The sequence below is a fragment of the Doryrhamphus excisus genome, linkage group LG4, assembly GCF_037039965.1.
Source record: "Doryrhamphus excisus strain RoL-2023G ecotype Guam linkage group LG4, RoL_Dexc_Guam_v1.1, whole genome shotgun sequence".
Taxonomy (NCBI): domain Eukaryota; kingdom Metazoa; phylum Chordata; class Actinopteri; order Syngnathiformes; family Syngnathidae; genus Doryrhamphus; species Doryrhamphus excisus.
The window spans coordinates 11,920,778-11,935,621 of NC_136360.1; the positions used below are offsets into that span (position 1 = coordinate 11,920,778).

General features: G+C 42.1%; 1 protein-coding gene across 1 annotated transcript; it reads right to left on the reverse strand.

Moving 5' to 3' along the window:
• Positions 1-235: 235 nt before the first annotated feature.
• artn (artemin) lies at positions 236-9,296 on the reverse strand. Its single transcript, XM_058073068.2, has 4 exons — positions 9,241-9,296; positions 6,735-6,796; positions 5,511-5,679; positions 236-2,883 (listed from the first exon to the last, which is right to left on the reverse strand). Exons 1-4 carry the CDS (start codon positions 9,269-9,271, stop codon positions 2,471-2,473), a joined length of 675 nt encoding a protein of 224 aa, XP_057929051.2. The 5' UTR covers positions 9,272-9,296; the 3' UTR covers positions 236-2,470.
• Positions 9,297-14,844: the final 5,548 nt, after the last annotated feature.

A 14,844-nucleotide genomic window follows, 5' to 3' on the forward strand; every position in this document is an offset into this window, starting at 1 on the left:
ATATATATATATATATATATATATATATATATATTACATTGACTTTTAGAATTGTTGAATAGAATTGTAGTCTCATTCTTAACCTGTTTGCATTTTTAAATGAGACATCAGGCAAAGCTGCTTGGTTTTTAGCTAGACTGTCCCCTAGATGGCGATATTGTCCTTTACATTTACTGTGTGATATTAAGGACAAAAAACAGTAATTGAGCGCACGGAAGAGACATCTGTTGAATAGTGTTTTTAATTACTACAAAAAAGAAACAGGATGGCAGTGTCTCAATTCAGACACATTGTAGAAATACAAACACGAAGGCCATAACAATTGTACAATATTTTACTGTGTACAAAAACAGTGGTTAGAATGCATCATAGATGAAATAACTCTGTCCATGACAATAATATTTGCAGATTAAACATCTAACTCATAATCATCATCTAACTCAGATTACTCACTTACTTACTTACTCCCTCCCTTTTATTATTCCTTTACCAATGTGAGTGACTGCCTCACCACTAATTGCATTCCTGTGTCAACTTAACAGTCCATAAACTACAACTTTATGCATGTCTACACATGATCATTAAAGCGAGCATCACAGTCCATTAAGATAACAATTCACATAAGGATTTTAGGAAATGACTGTCAATGTGAGAAGAAAAACTGACTTTGGCCTTGTTCTGCATTTTATAAAAGTGATCTTTATTACTCATAAATATCCTCAGATGATGTTTAATGAGAATGAAGAATAAATAGAATAATTTAAACAATAAATATCTTATATCTATGTACAGTAAGGCAACATGATGCAGAGCATCTCAAAGCAGCACTTTACATGTCACCTTCCCTTTAAGACTTTTTATGAAAGGAGGAGAAAATGGTGTTGATGAATCAATGTTAACAGCCACCTTAAGCACAAATTTTCACCTTTTGGATGATGGCTATGTTTCCTTAAATGTTACTTAACGTTCTTTCAGCCTAAACTGTTTTGGTGTTTAATAGGATCGTAGTGTTATGAGAGAAATGCAATTCACTTTAATGGAGGCAAAAATAAAAAAAGGAGAACATTGTGAAACAAACTAAAATGTGACATTCAGATAATATTCCTGAGGTTTTGTAACTTTACTAAGTCAAACTTTTTCTGTGAGCTTTTTCAGTAACAAAAATAGTAACAAGGTAAAACCTATTCTTGTGGCGTTATGTGACCACCACTAAGACATACACTCGAATATTCATAGCCTGATATTGAACATACACGTTTTTACTCTTACCAAGAATACATACATGATAACCATTCCTGCATTCATGCATCTATATACTGGATATATTATCACAAGTCCAAGTCATGGTTGGATCAAACAAGACTTAAACACAGTCAAAGAGTGCTTTGTTTGAAAAGACGAAATGCTTGTTAATGGTATCATGTCTCTGTGCATCTAAAATTAAAGTACGTGTTGAAAAGCCGTCACTGTGAACGACGCTTGGCTCACATCTATATTTGTAATGGCATCCCACAACACACTGTTGACAGAGATGTAAACAAGGACGATGCAGCTACTGTGGCATGTACTTTACGTACATGGAGGTCATCATGGTGTGTGTTTGTGTGTATTGAAGCCACACGGTGTTGTGGAGCTGCCCCGGAAGCAAGGTAGACTTGTGTCACATGATGAGAGCAACATTTGGTCTTACGAAGACCATCCTAAATCCACACGGAAGGAAATGTGTTTGCATGCCAAAGCATTTGGTCGGGAATGCGGTCAAACAACCTTGAGTGCCACGGTCCTTTTGGCTGGCTCAGGCTTTCCTGTTCCCAGTGCATAAAAGCGAGGTCCCTAAAGGCATGTGTGGAGGAGTTTGCTGTGGAAGAACTGGAGAACAAGTACAACATCAGTGACCTCTAGCTGTCCCAATACTTTTGTCCATACTGTGTGAAGTCAGAAGGCTAACTTGGACATAATGTCTGTGGAGCAAACATGCAGGCCGGTAAAGTTCCAGATAAGGTGGGTGTGAAGCATCTATGGTTGCCATGCCAACCAAACATGTGAAAGCATCACAACCTCAGCAATAAAGTGTGTGTGGGGGGGGGGGGGGCATCCTTCAAAGAAATATTGGCTGAAGACCTGCTTAGGATGTCCCCTTGCCTGAGGATCTTACAGTTCAAGCAAGCTGTTCTAAATCCAGGCTGGCAGCAGACAATCCTCATGGTGCCATGGCTGCTTTATGGAGGTATCTGGCCTCCCTCCAGGAGCAACAAGGAAACCCTCGCCAGCTTCCGAGAAGAGCTCAAGTGTGCCTCAGCTTGCAACTCTTGAAGCAGCCTTTGTGAGTCCCGCACTCTGCTTTCTCGGGTGGTAAAGGTTGCTGGTTCCATCCTCAGCTCATTCACTGTAGGAAGTCGCTCCTAATTAAAACATTCCTTCCATGGACACCGTCACCAAACACAACACTGTAGAAGCGTCTACTGCCTCGTCAGCCCACACAGCTGCAGTTGGCCGCAGAGAGCCACTTGATGGTCTGCCACATGGTGTGGGCATCCATGAAGGACACAGTCTCGTAGCGCGTGGGTCGGCAGCACGGTTGGCTGCTGACCTTGCGCCCCGAGACGCTCCCCTGGGCCACCAGGGCCCTGAGTGCCAGGTCGTAGTTCCTGCGGGTGCCGTGACACGAGCCCACACAGTACTTGAAGAGGATGATCTCGTCCGAGTCGTAGCCCAGGCCGAGGTCGCGCACTCGCATTTGCCTCTTCTCCACGCGGCAGTCGCCGCTGCTCTTGGTCCTCTTACGCTTCCTCCTGGAAGCTCTGCTCACGTCTGTGTCATGATGTGAACGCCGCCACCTGCTCTGATGCGGGACATCCTCTTCCTCCAGCAGCGTCCATTCTTCTAGAACATACAACACACGTTCTTTGATGGATGGCATGCACACAGCAAAGTATGGCAGGCATGGGCAACTGGTGGCTCAATTCAATTAGAAAAATGTTCAAAAATAAAAGCTGAAAATGATTGCAATTACTGTCTCTCACCAGCAGGGGCGCCTGGTATGAGACGCTGAAATGTTGCTTTATAAAGACAAGATGAGCATGATAAGTTGATAGAATTATTTTTTTTAAGGCAGGATGGGAAACTGTGTACTTATTTATTGACATTACTGACAATGAAAGACTTCAACTTGAGGTGCCACTACAACACAAACCATAAAGACAAGTTGTATCCTGACCTACTTATTGATTTCAGGTAATTCTTTCCTAAATACCTCATCACTGCATGGATTATGTTTCATTTCTGTTCCTTCGCCAATGCCAGAGGCTATTCTTCTTCCAAATACAGGAAAATGAAGACAGAATTAGTTGTATAGCAAGTTCATGTCGGAAAGCCAAAAATATGAACATAAAACATGTATTTATAGTTTTACAATTATAGTTTGACATGTAGAAAAAAATTCAAAATACATACAAATGATTGATGAAAAGGATAAATGAACATTTAAGGTTACTTCTACCTTCATTGAAGACCTGATTCTTGATGGCTGTTCCCAAAGACTGTGTGGCAGCGAGATCAACCACCACCGCTTTCCTGTTTTTGCCAAGTTCATTCTTCAGTTCATTACTGTTTCTCAAATGAACAAATAACATTGCAAGTGCCAGCATTAAAGAAGGTGAGAAACACTCATGAATTCAAGAAATAACTCATGGCAAAACAAGAAAATGGCCGGGGTTGATTTGGCTGCCACATGGTGTCTTGGGAACACTTTATCTTCACACTGTGAAGATAAACGTAACCTTAAATGTTCATCTCATTTATAATTGTTTTATGTGCATAAAACGATAAAAATGTGATTTGTGTTGCCATTTTGTTAGCTTGCTAATTGCATGGTAACATGGAAGGATGTTATCTGATTAGTACAATTAGACTCACTCAGTGTACTGACAACATGACAAGTATAGCTAGACTGTATGTATGACGTGTATATTTGTACCATATTTTCCGGACTAGAAGTCGCTCCTGAGTATAAGTCGCTCCTGCCCAAAATGTACAATGAAGAAGAAAAACAAACATAAGTCGCACTGGTCTATAAGTCGGATTTTGGGGGGGAAATTTATTTTATAAAATCAGAGACCAAGAACTGACATTCCTTCTTTGTTGATGTTTTCATTGTAATTTTCAGTGCTACAGGAGTAGCACTCTAGGACAAGCTTATAGGCCGGAAAATAGAGTATAATGTGTATAACTTGGGTATAGTGATGATGATTATCCATTCTTATTAATATAACATATAGCAAGAGTCCCTTTGCCTCCGGCAGGCGGGTACTCGGGGTTGAAAAGGTTAAGAGCGATTCATTTAACAATTTGTTTATTATTGGACTGCATCATCTTGTTGACAGACTTCAGCTTCCGGACCTACAACTGACTCTGCCCTGCACTTTCTCTTCAAGTCGTGCGGCGTTCCCCACGGGAACGATAATTACAATTGCAGAACGCTGGCCGAGGTGCTTGTCAGTTCATGCCTCCGTGTTTACCACAGGAACACTTGTAATCATGAGGGAGAAATGCATAGAAATGTTCCCCGGGCAAAGAACTCCTCACTCGGGTAATTCAGCCACGTTGAGACACGCCACACACACACACACACACACACGCACACACACACATGCACACAACACAGCAGTGACTGTAGTTACACACAAATATTTCACGTTACGGTTCAACGGCAGAACTTTCAAATAACTGTGACTGTACAACAACAAACATTACGAGAAATTGAAATTATTTTATTGTTTTTTTACGTTTGTCTAACATAGCCATGTTATCGAGGGCTCTGCCAATTTTTTGCGACTTTTTTGTGCAGCCCTAATGTGACCCATGATTGACATGATAGATTATATAAGTCATATATAAAGTAGCTGTTGTATTGGATGTCATTATCATCATCAATAGCACACATATGTACTGCTTTAATGGTAAGTTCGTCATGTTAATGAACAGCAGTATTTATTTATAATGTCCTACATTTTATGCTTATTAAACTGCTTCATCATAGGCCATTGAGGAGGACTAGTGCTTCTACAGTGGTACTTGGTTTTCGTTATTAATTCGTTCTTCATGTAAATCCAATGAATCTGTTCAGACGTCCAAAAATATTAACAAAAAGTACATTTAGTAGAAAATATTTTTTATTTTACATGTGAAATAATTTTATTTGATTTTATTGTCAAAAACGAGGTTTGACCATATTTCCTAGCAAACGAGTCAATCAGCTCTCTGGATGGATGGCGTGACAGGATTAATTATTTTTACCCTGGCTCCAGTGACCAAGGCCACGCTCGGCCTTGAAAGTGTCCGGGCCGACTTCCACAGACTATATTTGTCACTCAGCAGTGACAAGATACTACTTTCATGCAGCACATTGTAGCTGTTAGCTTAGCATCAGGATGGAGGGACCCTCGGGGCACCGTTGACAACACACGTGTGCACAAGTACACGTGTACTAAGGAGAGAAGGTGGAAGCCTACCTAAGACTTCTGGCCAAAGAGGGTCAACATCCTCTTCAGGGTTTTGTGTAGGAGGCCAGGAGGGATGCCTGAGGACACGCTGCAGGTCCAGATGGGTCTCTGGACTGTCCTCCTCTGACAACACGTCCTCCACCAGCGCCAGCAACGCTGCCATGAGCCACAGCATCACCTGACCACAAGAGACCGTGGTGCGTTTAAATCATTTCCCCACAAAAGACTTCTAAATACAACAAGCCAGTGTAACCCAACAGATGACTGATAAGTCCAGCATCAAAGTTTTCTGCTTTGGAACCAGATCACAAGTGTGAACACACCCTAGTACTAACATACCCAACTCTCATTTCATCATAAAAACTGGCAAAACGCTTGCCATTTTCAGCCCATCTTGACATCTCAAGTACTGTTATTAACATGCTACATTGAATGTGATCTAAATAAATGTGACCGCTTTTCTGCGCACAAAAAATATCAGACGTGGCCAATAGATGACTGCATGTGTAAAGATGGGTAATGAAACTTGGTTCCATACTAGTACTGGTGCCGATTTTAGCAGTAACAGTCTGACAAAGAACACTAATCTCATCACACAACAACTTAACACTCAAAAGCTATAACTGAGAAATATACAAACAAGTACCAATATGAGTTTAAAATAGCTTAAATGAATGCTTTGCTCAGATGCAATGCATTATGGGAAAACTTTCAAATAGTTTTTTAAACCTGTATAGGTTCCCCCTCCTCCCCTGCGGGACCTGACTCCAGGGTTAGGCCCCGGTATCCCACATCCGGAAGGTGCGGTGTCTCCTCTTGCTTAGCGGCCAATACGTTTATTTTTTGTTCATCAATGTTATCTTTTATGTTGTTTAAATGTTGTAGTTTGGTATATATTACCAAGCGTGATGAGCATTTATCTGGCTGTTCAGCGTAACTCTTCATATAGAGTTTGCTGATGTTTAGCATGACATACTATACATTGTGGAAAGTGCCGCCTCCTGCGGCGGCCTCCTGTGCCTTTACTTAATTGTCACCTGACACTTTGCGGCCGTACGGGATTGGTTAATATTTTAGCATGACTGTTGAAATGAGCTCCTCTGCAGTGCGGAAACTGACCCCAGGAAGCTCTTTTTAGTTTGCATGTGTGTACGGATGCTTTCATATAGTACTGCAAACATCCATTTGAAGGATAGTTTAGCTTCATATTGCTGCCACTGTGACATTGCTCACCTTCCAGTGCGTCAGGTGATGCTGACTGTGTGACGCCTTCTGAATCCAACACGATTGTCCATCTAAAAGAAAAAATGACAAGGGCAGAGTGCTTCTTTCACCAGCAGCAGACATTTTCAAGCATTCCTCAGCATAGCAAGTCGCCGGTATTAGCAAGTATTCATAGTATTCATTCATGACATGACATTGTTCTTTTTTTTTTGTCCAAATGCCCATTTTGGCAGCAAATTAGTCCAAAGTGTATTGCGCCCTCTGCTAGTTGTCGCCAAGTCGTAGGAGTGTAACAAATCATCATTATTGCTAAGCAGGACAGCAACATAACTGCTATCTAGTTGCACAGAATTACAACTGACTTCCTGTTCAGTGCAAAGTAAGCTTAAGTAAAAGTAAAGTAAGTAAGAAATGTATTGCAAATTAAATCAAACCATTAAATCAAAATAGGCTGTTCATCAGCTCATCCAAAGTTTAAGTTCACATCCCAAAATGACCTGAACACCCCCTAAAATCGGAATCAAATTTTCGAAAAAGGACTCGGTAATGAGTAGCTGCACCGTTATTATTCATCACCATATGGTCATGCTTGCTGCCACTGTTTCCAGGAGGTGCTCCAGGTGGTGAAGATGGCTTCATGGAGGGTATCCACTGACTGGAAATTTCCTTTGCATCCATTCCCAAATGTTCTCAATTGGATTTAGATCAGGCGAACACACGGGATGGTCCAAAAGAGTGAAGTTATTCCTCTGGAAGAAGTTCTCCACACAGATGAAGGCCTTCAGTCATGAACGTCCGCAACATCTCCACATATGTAGCCATCTCCCGCTTGATAGCCCTGCACAACCTGAAGCTCCATTGAAGGACAAAGTCCCCCAGATTTTGATGGAGCCCCCTCCTCAGGTGGGATCTCCAATGGGAGCCATCAGGACCGTCAAGGTGACATTTTTTTCTCATCAGAGAAAAGTTCAAATTCCACACCAATCAGATCCTCCGGCTCAGGGCATGTGACATTTTATTGGGTCTACCACTTGACTTTCTTTTCCATGACCGTCAGGATCTTTGAAGAGGTTTCAGATGACTGCTTTACTGCGTCCAACCTCAGCAGCAATGATGCATTGCGAGAGTTACAACAATCTGACCGTGTTCAAGGACTGAAAGCTTTTTCTGCCTTTGCCATCAAGAGATCATGACAGTGTGAATGCCTGACAGAAAATGACATTGAGTCCAAATTTTTGCCAACATTTTAAAGGCTGTGGTCTTAAACTTTGGATCAGCTGATGAAGAGCCTATTTCACTTTAATGCTTCTTTGCAATACATTGCTTACTTAGAACCTCCTTAAGATACAACAGTGCAAAATGTAAATTCCTTCCAAAAGAGCATTAAATATCAAATGAAAACAGAAAAATAAAAATATGCACCAATGGAGGAAATCCATGTCAACAAACTGTCATAATATCACCAAATATAAAAATAAGTAATGCCAGCAATGGTTAGTTTTTCAACTCATGTTGTTGTTCCCTTACCATACCAAAAATGAACTGAACTGTCAACGTAAAGGGTTATGCTCATTTTTAGCCCTTTTTATTGAGTTGTGGACTTGTATAGAGCAGCTACACACAATAACATGCACAGAAAGTTTTCTAGATCGTCCACATTCTGTACCTGTTTGTGCAGCATTTTCATGGATTTCCTGCTTCTGGCCCAAACCGTCTAATTATTTAAATTTAATTCATCCACACACGGTCAAACTCCCAAGTGCTCCCAAGGACATTTACTGAGTGCAGGAAATCTGCAGCCCATATAAGGAAGTCTGGATCCCATTGACGTCACAAAACTCGTGTTCTAAAAAGCTCAACTTCTTTAAGGGCTCACTTCCAAATGCGCAAACTTCATTATCTGAAATTTTGCCATCGTTTAACATGACAATACAACATTCTAACAATATTTATAGGTCAAACATAGTGGAAAAATCATATACCGAACTGTGATTATGACATAACGTTACACACCCACTACTGAGTAGTGACCAATTGATGGATTTTCAACATGCAACATTGCCTTTTAACGGATAATTGATGCACGGTACCCACACATCTTCCAGCTAGAACACATCTTTTAAGCTATTTAATTTCCCTTTTGGCCAACATAATCAACTTATTGTGTCATTTTGGCAATTGTTGTTCCTTAAGTCATGTGAATAAAATTAAAAATTATAAAAAAAACATTATAAGCGTCCCATTTTTCACCCAACTTCCTCTCCATGACAGTCTTTCCAACTTTAGATAGAGGGGAACAATAAATGACGTGTATGTCTATAGCATACAAGGCTGCATGCTGGAGTTGTCTTGAGAAATACAATGCAACATTTAACCCTTCAAAATAATCAAGTGTGTAACATTTAAGTCAATCTGTTTGACGCTATCACGTCATGCAGGCCACTTCATTAGGTACACCCGCACAACTTTACCCTGTGACGTAAAAAGAACCTTAGAACGTTCTAGTCGTTCTTACCTGTGCTGACTTTGCCAGTCCCGCCGATCATGGACGCACTGATGCACGCACGCTCCTCGGCTCGAGTGTGCGCACACTTCTATCCTGTGGCCGCGCGGTCCTCGTGGCCGCGCAGGCGCTGCTGCAAGGCGCTCGTGCTCGCGGAACCGCGCAGGTGTGTGCAGACGTACAGATATGCGCATGCGTGGCGTCCTGTTCTAGTCGCCGGTGGGGTTGGGCGAAACTAACTTTTTACAGCAAAGTTTTCAGGATGGATGATATTGCCTTTAATTTGTTGATCGTGATTATAAGCGGAATAACACACACGAAACTATAAAAGCTCTCAATCAAACCATATTTGTTCCAAAGACCAATAACGTATTCCTTGATTTTGTAAACAATATAAAAATATATACAATATATGACACATAAAAGAAAAAACACAGACATTTGGCTGGTTATTTACCCTTGGTAGCTATACCATCAATATTTGTAGTAGTAATAGTAGTAGGAGTAGTAGTAATCCTTGCCACATTGTCTTTTTAACCAGTACGTCTTACTTTGAACATTTTCTCTTTGAACATTTGACGTGTAAATACTCCCAACTTTTTTCAACTTGGTTCATTTTGGTACAAAAAATACAGAACATAAAACTGCTTTACCGATTTCTTTACTGGGGTTTCTAGGTATGGTAACCATGGTAACAAAGCTGTGTTGTGTTTGTCCAGGGGAGTGCAACATAGTCGTCCATAGAGTCAAAGACAAGATGGACCACTGCATGCGGCGGTCAGTGAGGCACCACCATGACGTAGCTTTGTTGTCATTTGAAACCTACATGATGATTATGATGTAGGGTACAGTTGGTCTACGTGCTGGATGGAATGTTCCTCTGTGAAATGAAATATTAGTCATGTCAGGACAAACAGACTGAGACAACATCTGTCCCAGCTTCTTTTGACATCAAAAAGCATCTCATCATCTCATCAAGATGGACTCCACTCAAAGTCCAGCAAAATCTTTTCAAGTCCTCTCCTGATTGTTGCTACAAGCCTAAAATCCTCAGGAGGCTCCTTCTATGGGCAGCGTTGCTGGAGCGTGACCCCACCCGCCCCGCTTGAAAGGCCCGTCTCATGATGAGGCCACGGGGGCATCGAGGTGGCCTCTCTCAAAAAAGAACTGCCAATCCAAACAGATGCGATACAAGAAACAGTAGAAATGTCCGGAAAGTTGTTGACTCTAGTTTTGGACCACAGCAAACTACAAGTACATCTGATTATTAGCATACTTCATCCAAAACTAAGAAAATCAAAGGGTCCGGGGTGCATGAAAACTCACCAAAGTTTTCAATCGTGTCAGAATAAATTGATATTTCAGGGGTCTTGCACACAAACTCCTAAAACTCACTTAGTAGCATGCCGTATGTATGACAAAAACTATTAACTATATAACTATTGTCACCACATTTGATGGCAAAACAGTCTGAAGGGCCTATGTTCGCTATCAAATAGGAGGTTTTCCCTTCTTGGGCTTTGATCAAATGAGCTCAAATAAAAAATATGGATGCTGGATGATGGGCGCTGACAAAATGTGAAACATTTTAGCCTATGCAAATGTACAAAATGTTAATAACTCCACTTTACAAGGGCAGATATTCATCGTAGCATGCTATGTTGAAGCTATCTATGTTTTGTCCACATCCTGAATTAGTCACAGTGACACCCAATGACAAAAGGAAGCCCTGAGTTGCGTGGTAAAGGGGCCGTTAGTATTACTCTTTCTTGTTTGCTAATTGTATTTTTAGAATGTGCCGCCAATAAAAACACGCTCTAGATCAGGGGTCTCAAACTCAATTTACTTGGGGGCCACTGGAGCGCGGGTATGGGTGAGACTGGGCTGCATCAGGTTTTAAAAAAAAAAAATGCATTTAATAAAAACAAAAAAACATTAAAAAACTTTGCTTTGGTTCCAATTTTCTACAAGAATAGCTCTGATAAAACATTCCACTGTTCTCAAATATCTTACTTTTTATTTTTCTACACAAAATAAGATGAAATATAAATAAACAAATCAAGAATAAAGAAAATCAATCAATGAGTAATAAATAAATATAATAATAATAATAATAATACATACATTTATACTCTTTTTATTTACAACATATTGCGCAACTGCAGGGTCTTGAGACACATGCTAACTCACAAACTAGAGTGCTAGTGACCTAAACGGTAGCCTTCAAGTTATTTCCTTTAAACTTAAATAGCCAAAAACTTACCACTTCCACACGGATAGGGAGGATAACTATTAACAGTTATTTAACCTTTAAAATGAACATTAATCAAACGTAATAATTTTTTCTGAGTACATGATACCATACAGCATCCATATCAAACTTGCGCAGGCCGCACTAACATTAAACTTTCATATCAAGGCGGGGGCCTCAAACTAGTGTCCTGCGGGCCACATTTGGCCCGCGGGCCGCGTGTTTGAGATCCCTGCTCTAGATTGTAAATGAACCCTGCGATTAACCGTCTTGACTAGTCAGCCATTGTTGCTCTAAGTGGTGTGGGACAACTCTGAGCCTCGACACGTGTCCGGGTCGCGACCCCCAGTAGGATGCCTCATGCCCAGTCTGACCGACCGGCTGACACCCACCCCGGTGGGTTGTTGACACAACAGTGACCCCCTGCTGGAGGGTCTAACAGTCTTGAAGGTGTAAGGAGGAGCACAGGAGCGGCGGGATGAAGGATTGCTTCTGTTTTCCGTCCGTGCACTTAAAAGGAGAATAGAAGCAGCAGGAGTAACTTCAGTCGCACTTGGAGTACTGGGCTGTGTCTCAATTGACGAACATCCAGTAAAATGGTAACCTAACCATCCTCAATCATCACCATCTTGGTTATGTAGCAAAATGGGAGGCACTAACTTGAGTGGTTGCAATTCACAATTATAAGAAGAGAAGAAGAAGAGGGAAAATATTGCAGTCGGCGACAAAAGTAATAGATTTTGGACAGCACTACACAAAATTTGCACCCTCAAGAATTAAGTACGCAGTGTACATACTGTAGTGTACTTATTGAAGTGTACTGACGGAAACATTCCATTTGACACACAGCACTGGTCTCTTTAGTTATAAATCTTTTGGTGACACTGAACACTTCATCAGCCTCCCGAAGGACATAATTAAGGCCTTCGTGCCAGCGCGACGATGGCGTGACATCATTTGAATTTTGCAGCTTTCCACTCGGCAGGATGATGTATTTGCAAGCGAGGGAATATCAGCTGCACAAACACACGATGAAGGATGTGGAGGAAATGGGATCTCAGGAGGGCCTGCACAGACCGCTACTGACCTCTTCTCAAAATGCAGCGATGTGGCTTTGCTAGCATGCTAGCTGGCTGTGACGCAGAGCACCGGTTTCAAAAGCTAACCTGTAATTAGAGGTCATAACATCCAGGGGACCTGAACCCTCCATTGACCCCCTCGTTTATCACGAGATCATTTGCTTCCTCAGTCCATCACATTCCTGATCTCATCACTATCGACTTAGCTGTATCTCATATGAAATACTACCATGAGTACACTTCAGTAATTATACTATGTACACAGCATACTACGATTCTGAGGGAATTTTGACAGTGTAGTGATGTTAGTGCATCGCAATATTTATTCGCACTCCAGTTTGTCCCTCCCCTTCCACTACGTAGCCACGATGGCAACTAGTGAGGGTGGTAGGTGTCCAACAAAGCCATTTGAGGGGTGGTGAGAACTGGTCTCACTCTGGACAAGAATGACCTCCACCAAGGCCCAACAACCTAGGGCTTTATTTTTCTGTGCCTTTCACACAGAAGCCATAGAGTGGCATATTGCCGTGCACTTTCACACAGCAACATCCTGCCATCAGATGATCAGATGCCAGCCTCATGGTGGACTTATTACATGTGTAGTTGGAGTAGAACCACTTTGAAAACATCCAATCCATTCAAGTTCTGCCAAATCTCACCTTGGCAGAACCGGTGTCAGAACCACGAGAATGTTCGGCAGCAAACCAACATGAGAAGATCCAAGGAAGGAAGGCAGGCAACTTCTTCCAGATGACTGTGTGTGGTCTAAATGCATGGCTGCCGTGCTGGAGCATCCATCTCTGAGGAAAGTCACAAACATTGATGTGAGATATGTTCCAGTACCGCTTGGAGAGTCTGACCCAAAGTCACTTATGGAAACCACCTGGGTTCACATCAGCTATGATGCTGTGCATGTGGGGGTTTTGGGACTTGATGCCAAGAACCACAACATGAGAGATGTGTGGACCCAACTCCCTCGTTTGGACCATCATCTCCGCCTCCTATCAAAGGTTTATGCTCAGTTCAAGTGTACGCTTTGTACACATACAGTACACTTTGTAATTTTGACTAAAACACACTTACACTTGCCAGGAGAACACAACAACACAGAAACACGCAACATCGGGATTCTATCGTGCACATCACTGAAGCACCGTGCATCAGTGCGTCAGGGTTCTGAATCCTACCATTGTGGATGTTCTCAGGTGAGCGCGCCTCCTCTCCATCATGAAGTAGGACAATGATGGCGTGGTGCAACAGGCCGGGCTCGGGTTGCGACCCACATAAAAAATGCCCGTGAGCGTAGTGGAGACGGCCATCACCGGCGGAATGCAGCGGTCGCCCCTCGTCGTACGGGCCACCTACAGAGAAGTGAGGCTCCTGTGTTTGTGTGTGCTGGGCCTGACAACATGTGCGGGTCAAGGAGCTTCTTTTATTAGAGGCCACCTGCTGCTGGGCTTTTTCTGGAACTTTCTCTGTGTCTGTTGTTCAGGGCACTGAGTCACGACCACGCCGCATTCCTGGCATGTTTTGCCTTTGACATAAACACGTCTGTTTACCTGCATGCCGTCCGCCATCATACTGACACTTTTATGGTCACTAAAGCAGCTGAAGATGATCCAGTGGATTGTTTGGATCCTCTTCAAGGTCACTTCCTGTTAGACTGCTGGATCATGCACACTTGAAGCAACTGTGTGCATTTAAAAATCATATCATTGAATTCTTAATGAAATATATTATTAAATATTGCATTAATTTGCATTGTCACCTCTAATCCAAAGAAATATTTATTCATATATTCGTCTATTTTGTTTTTTTTTCAGCCATTCAGAGGTGTTTTGGATCATTGTCCTGCTGCAGAACCCAAGTTGGTTTCAGCTGAGGTCATCAACAGACCGGACATTCTCCTTCAGGATTTTTTGGTAGACAGCAGAATTCATGGTTCCATTTATCGCAGCAAGTCTTCCAGGTCCTGAAGCAGTAAAACAGCCCCAGACCATCACACTACCACCACCATATTTTACTATTGGTATGATGTTTGCATGTTCACCCTGTGCGAAGGTCTTCCAGTTTCCTCCCACTTTCCCAAAGCATGAATATTAGGTTAATTGGCGACTCCAAATTGTCCATAGGTATGAAGTGAGTGTGTGTTTGTCTATATGTACCCTGCGATTAGCTGGCCACCAGTCCAGGGTGTACCCCGCCTCTCGGCAGAAGTCATCCCCCAGCCTACCCCCGCGACATCAGTGAGGATAAGCAGCATAGAAAATGTATTGATGGATGAAT

What these genes read in the sequence shown, in the direction of transcription:
- artn (XM_058073068.2), bottom strand. Translation starts at nt 9,271, where the DNA reads ATGATCGGCGGGACTGGCAAAGTCAGCACAG. An exon ending in ATCACCTGACGCACTGGAAG is followed by an intron (nt 5,680 to 6,734) that starts GTGAGCAATGTC and finishes TCTTGTGGTCAG; the next exon opens with GTGATGCTGTGGCTCATGGC. An exon ending in TCTTTGGCCAGAAGTCTTAG is followed by an intron (nt 2,884 to 5,510) that starts GTAGGCTTCCAC and finishes TGTATGTTCTAG; the next exon opens with AAGAATGGACGCTGCTGGAG.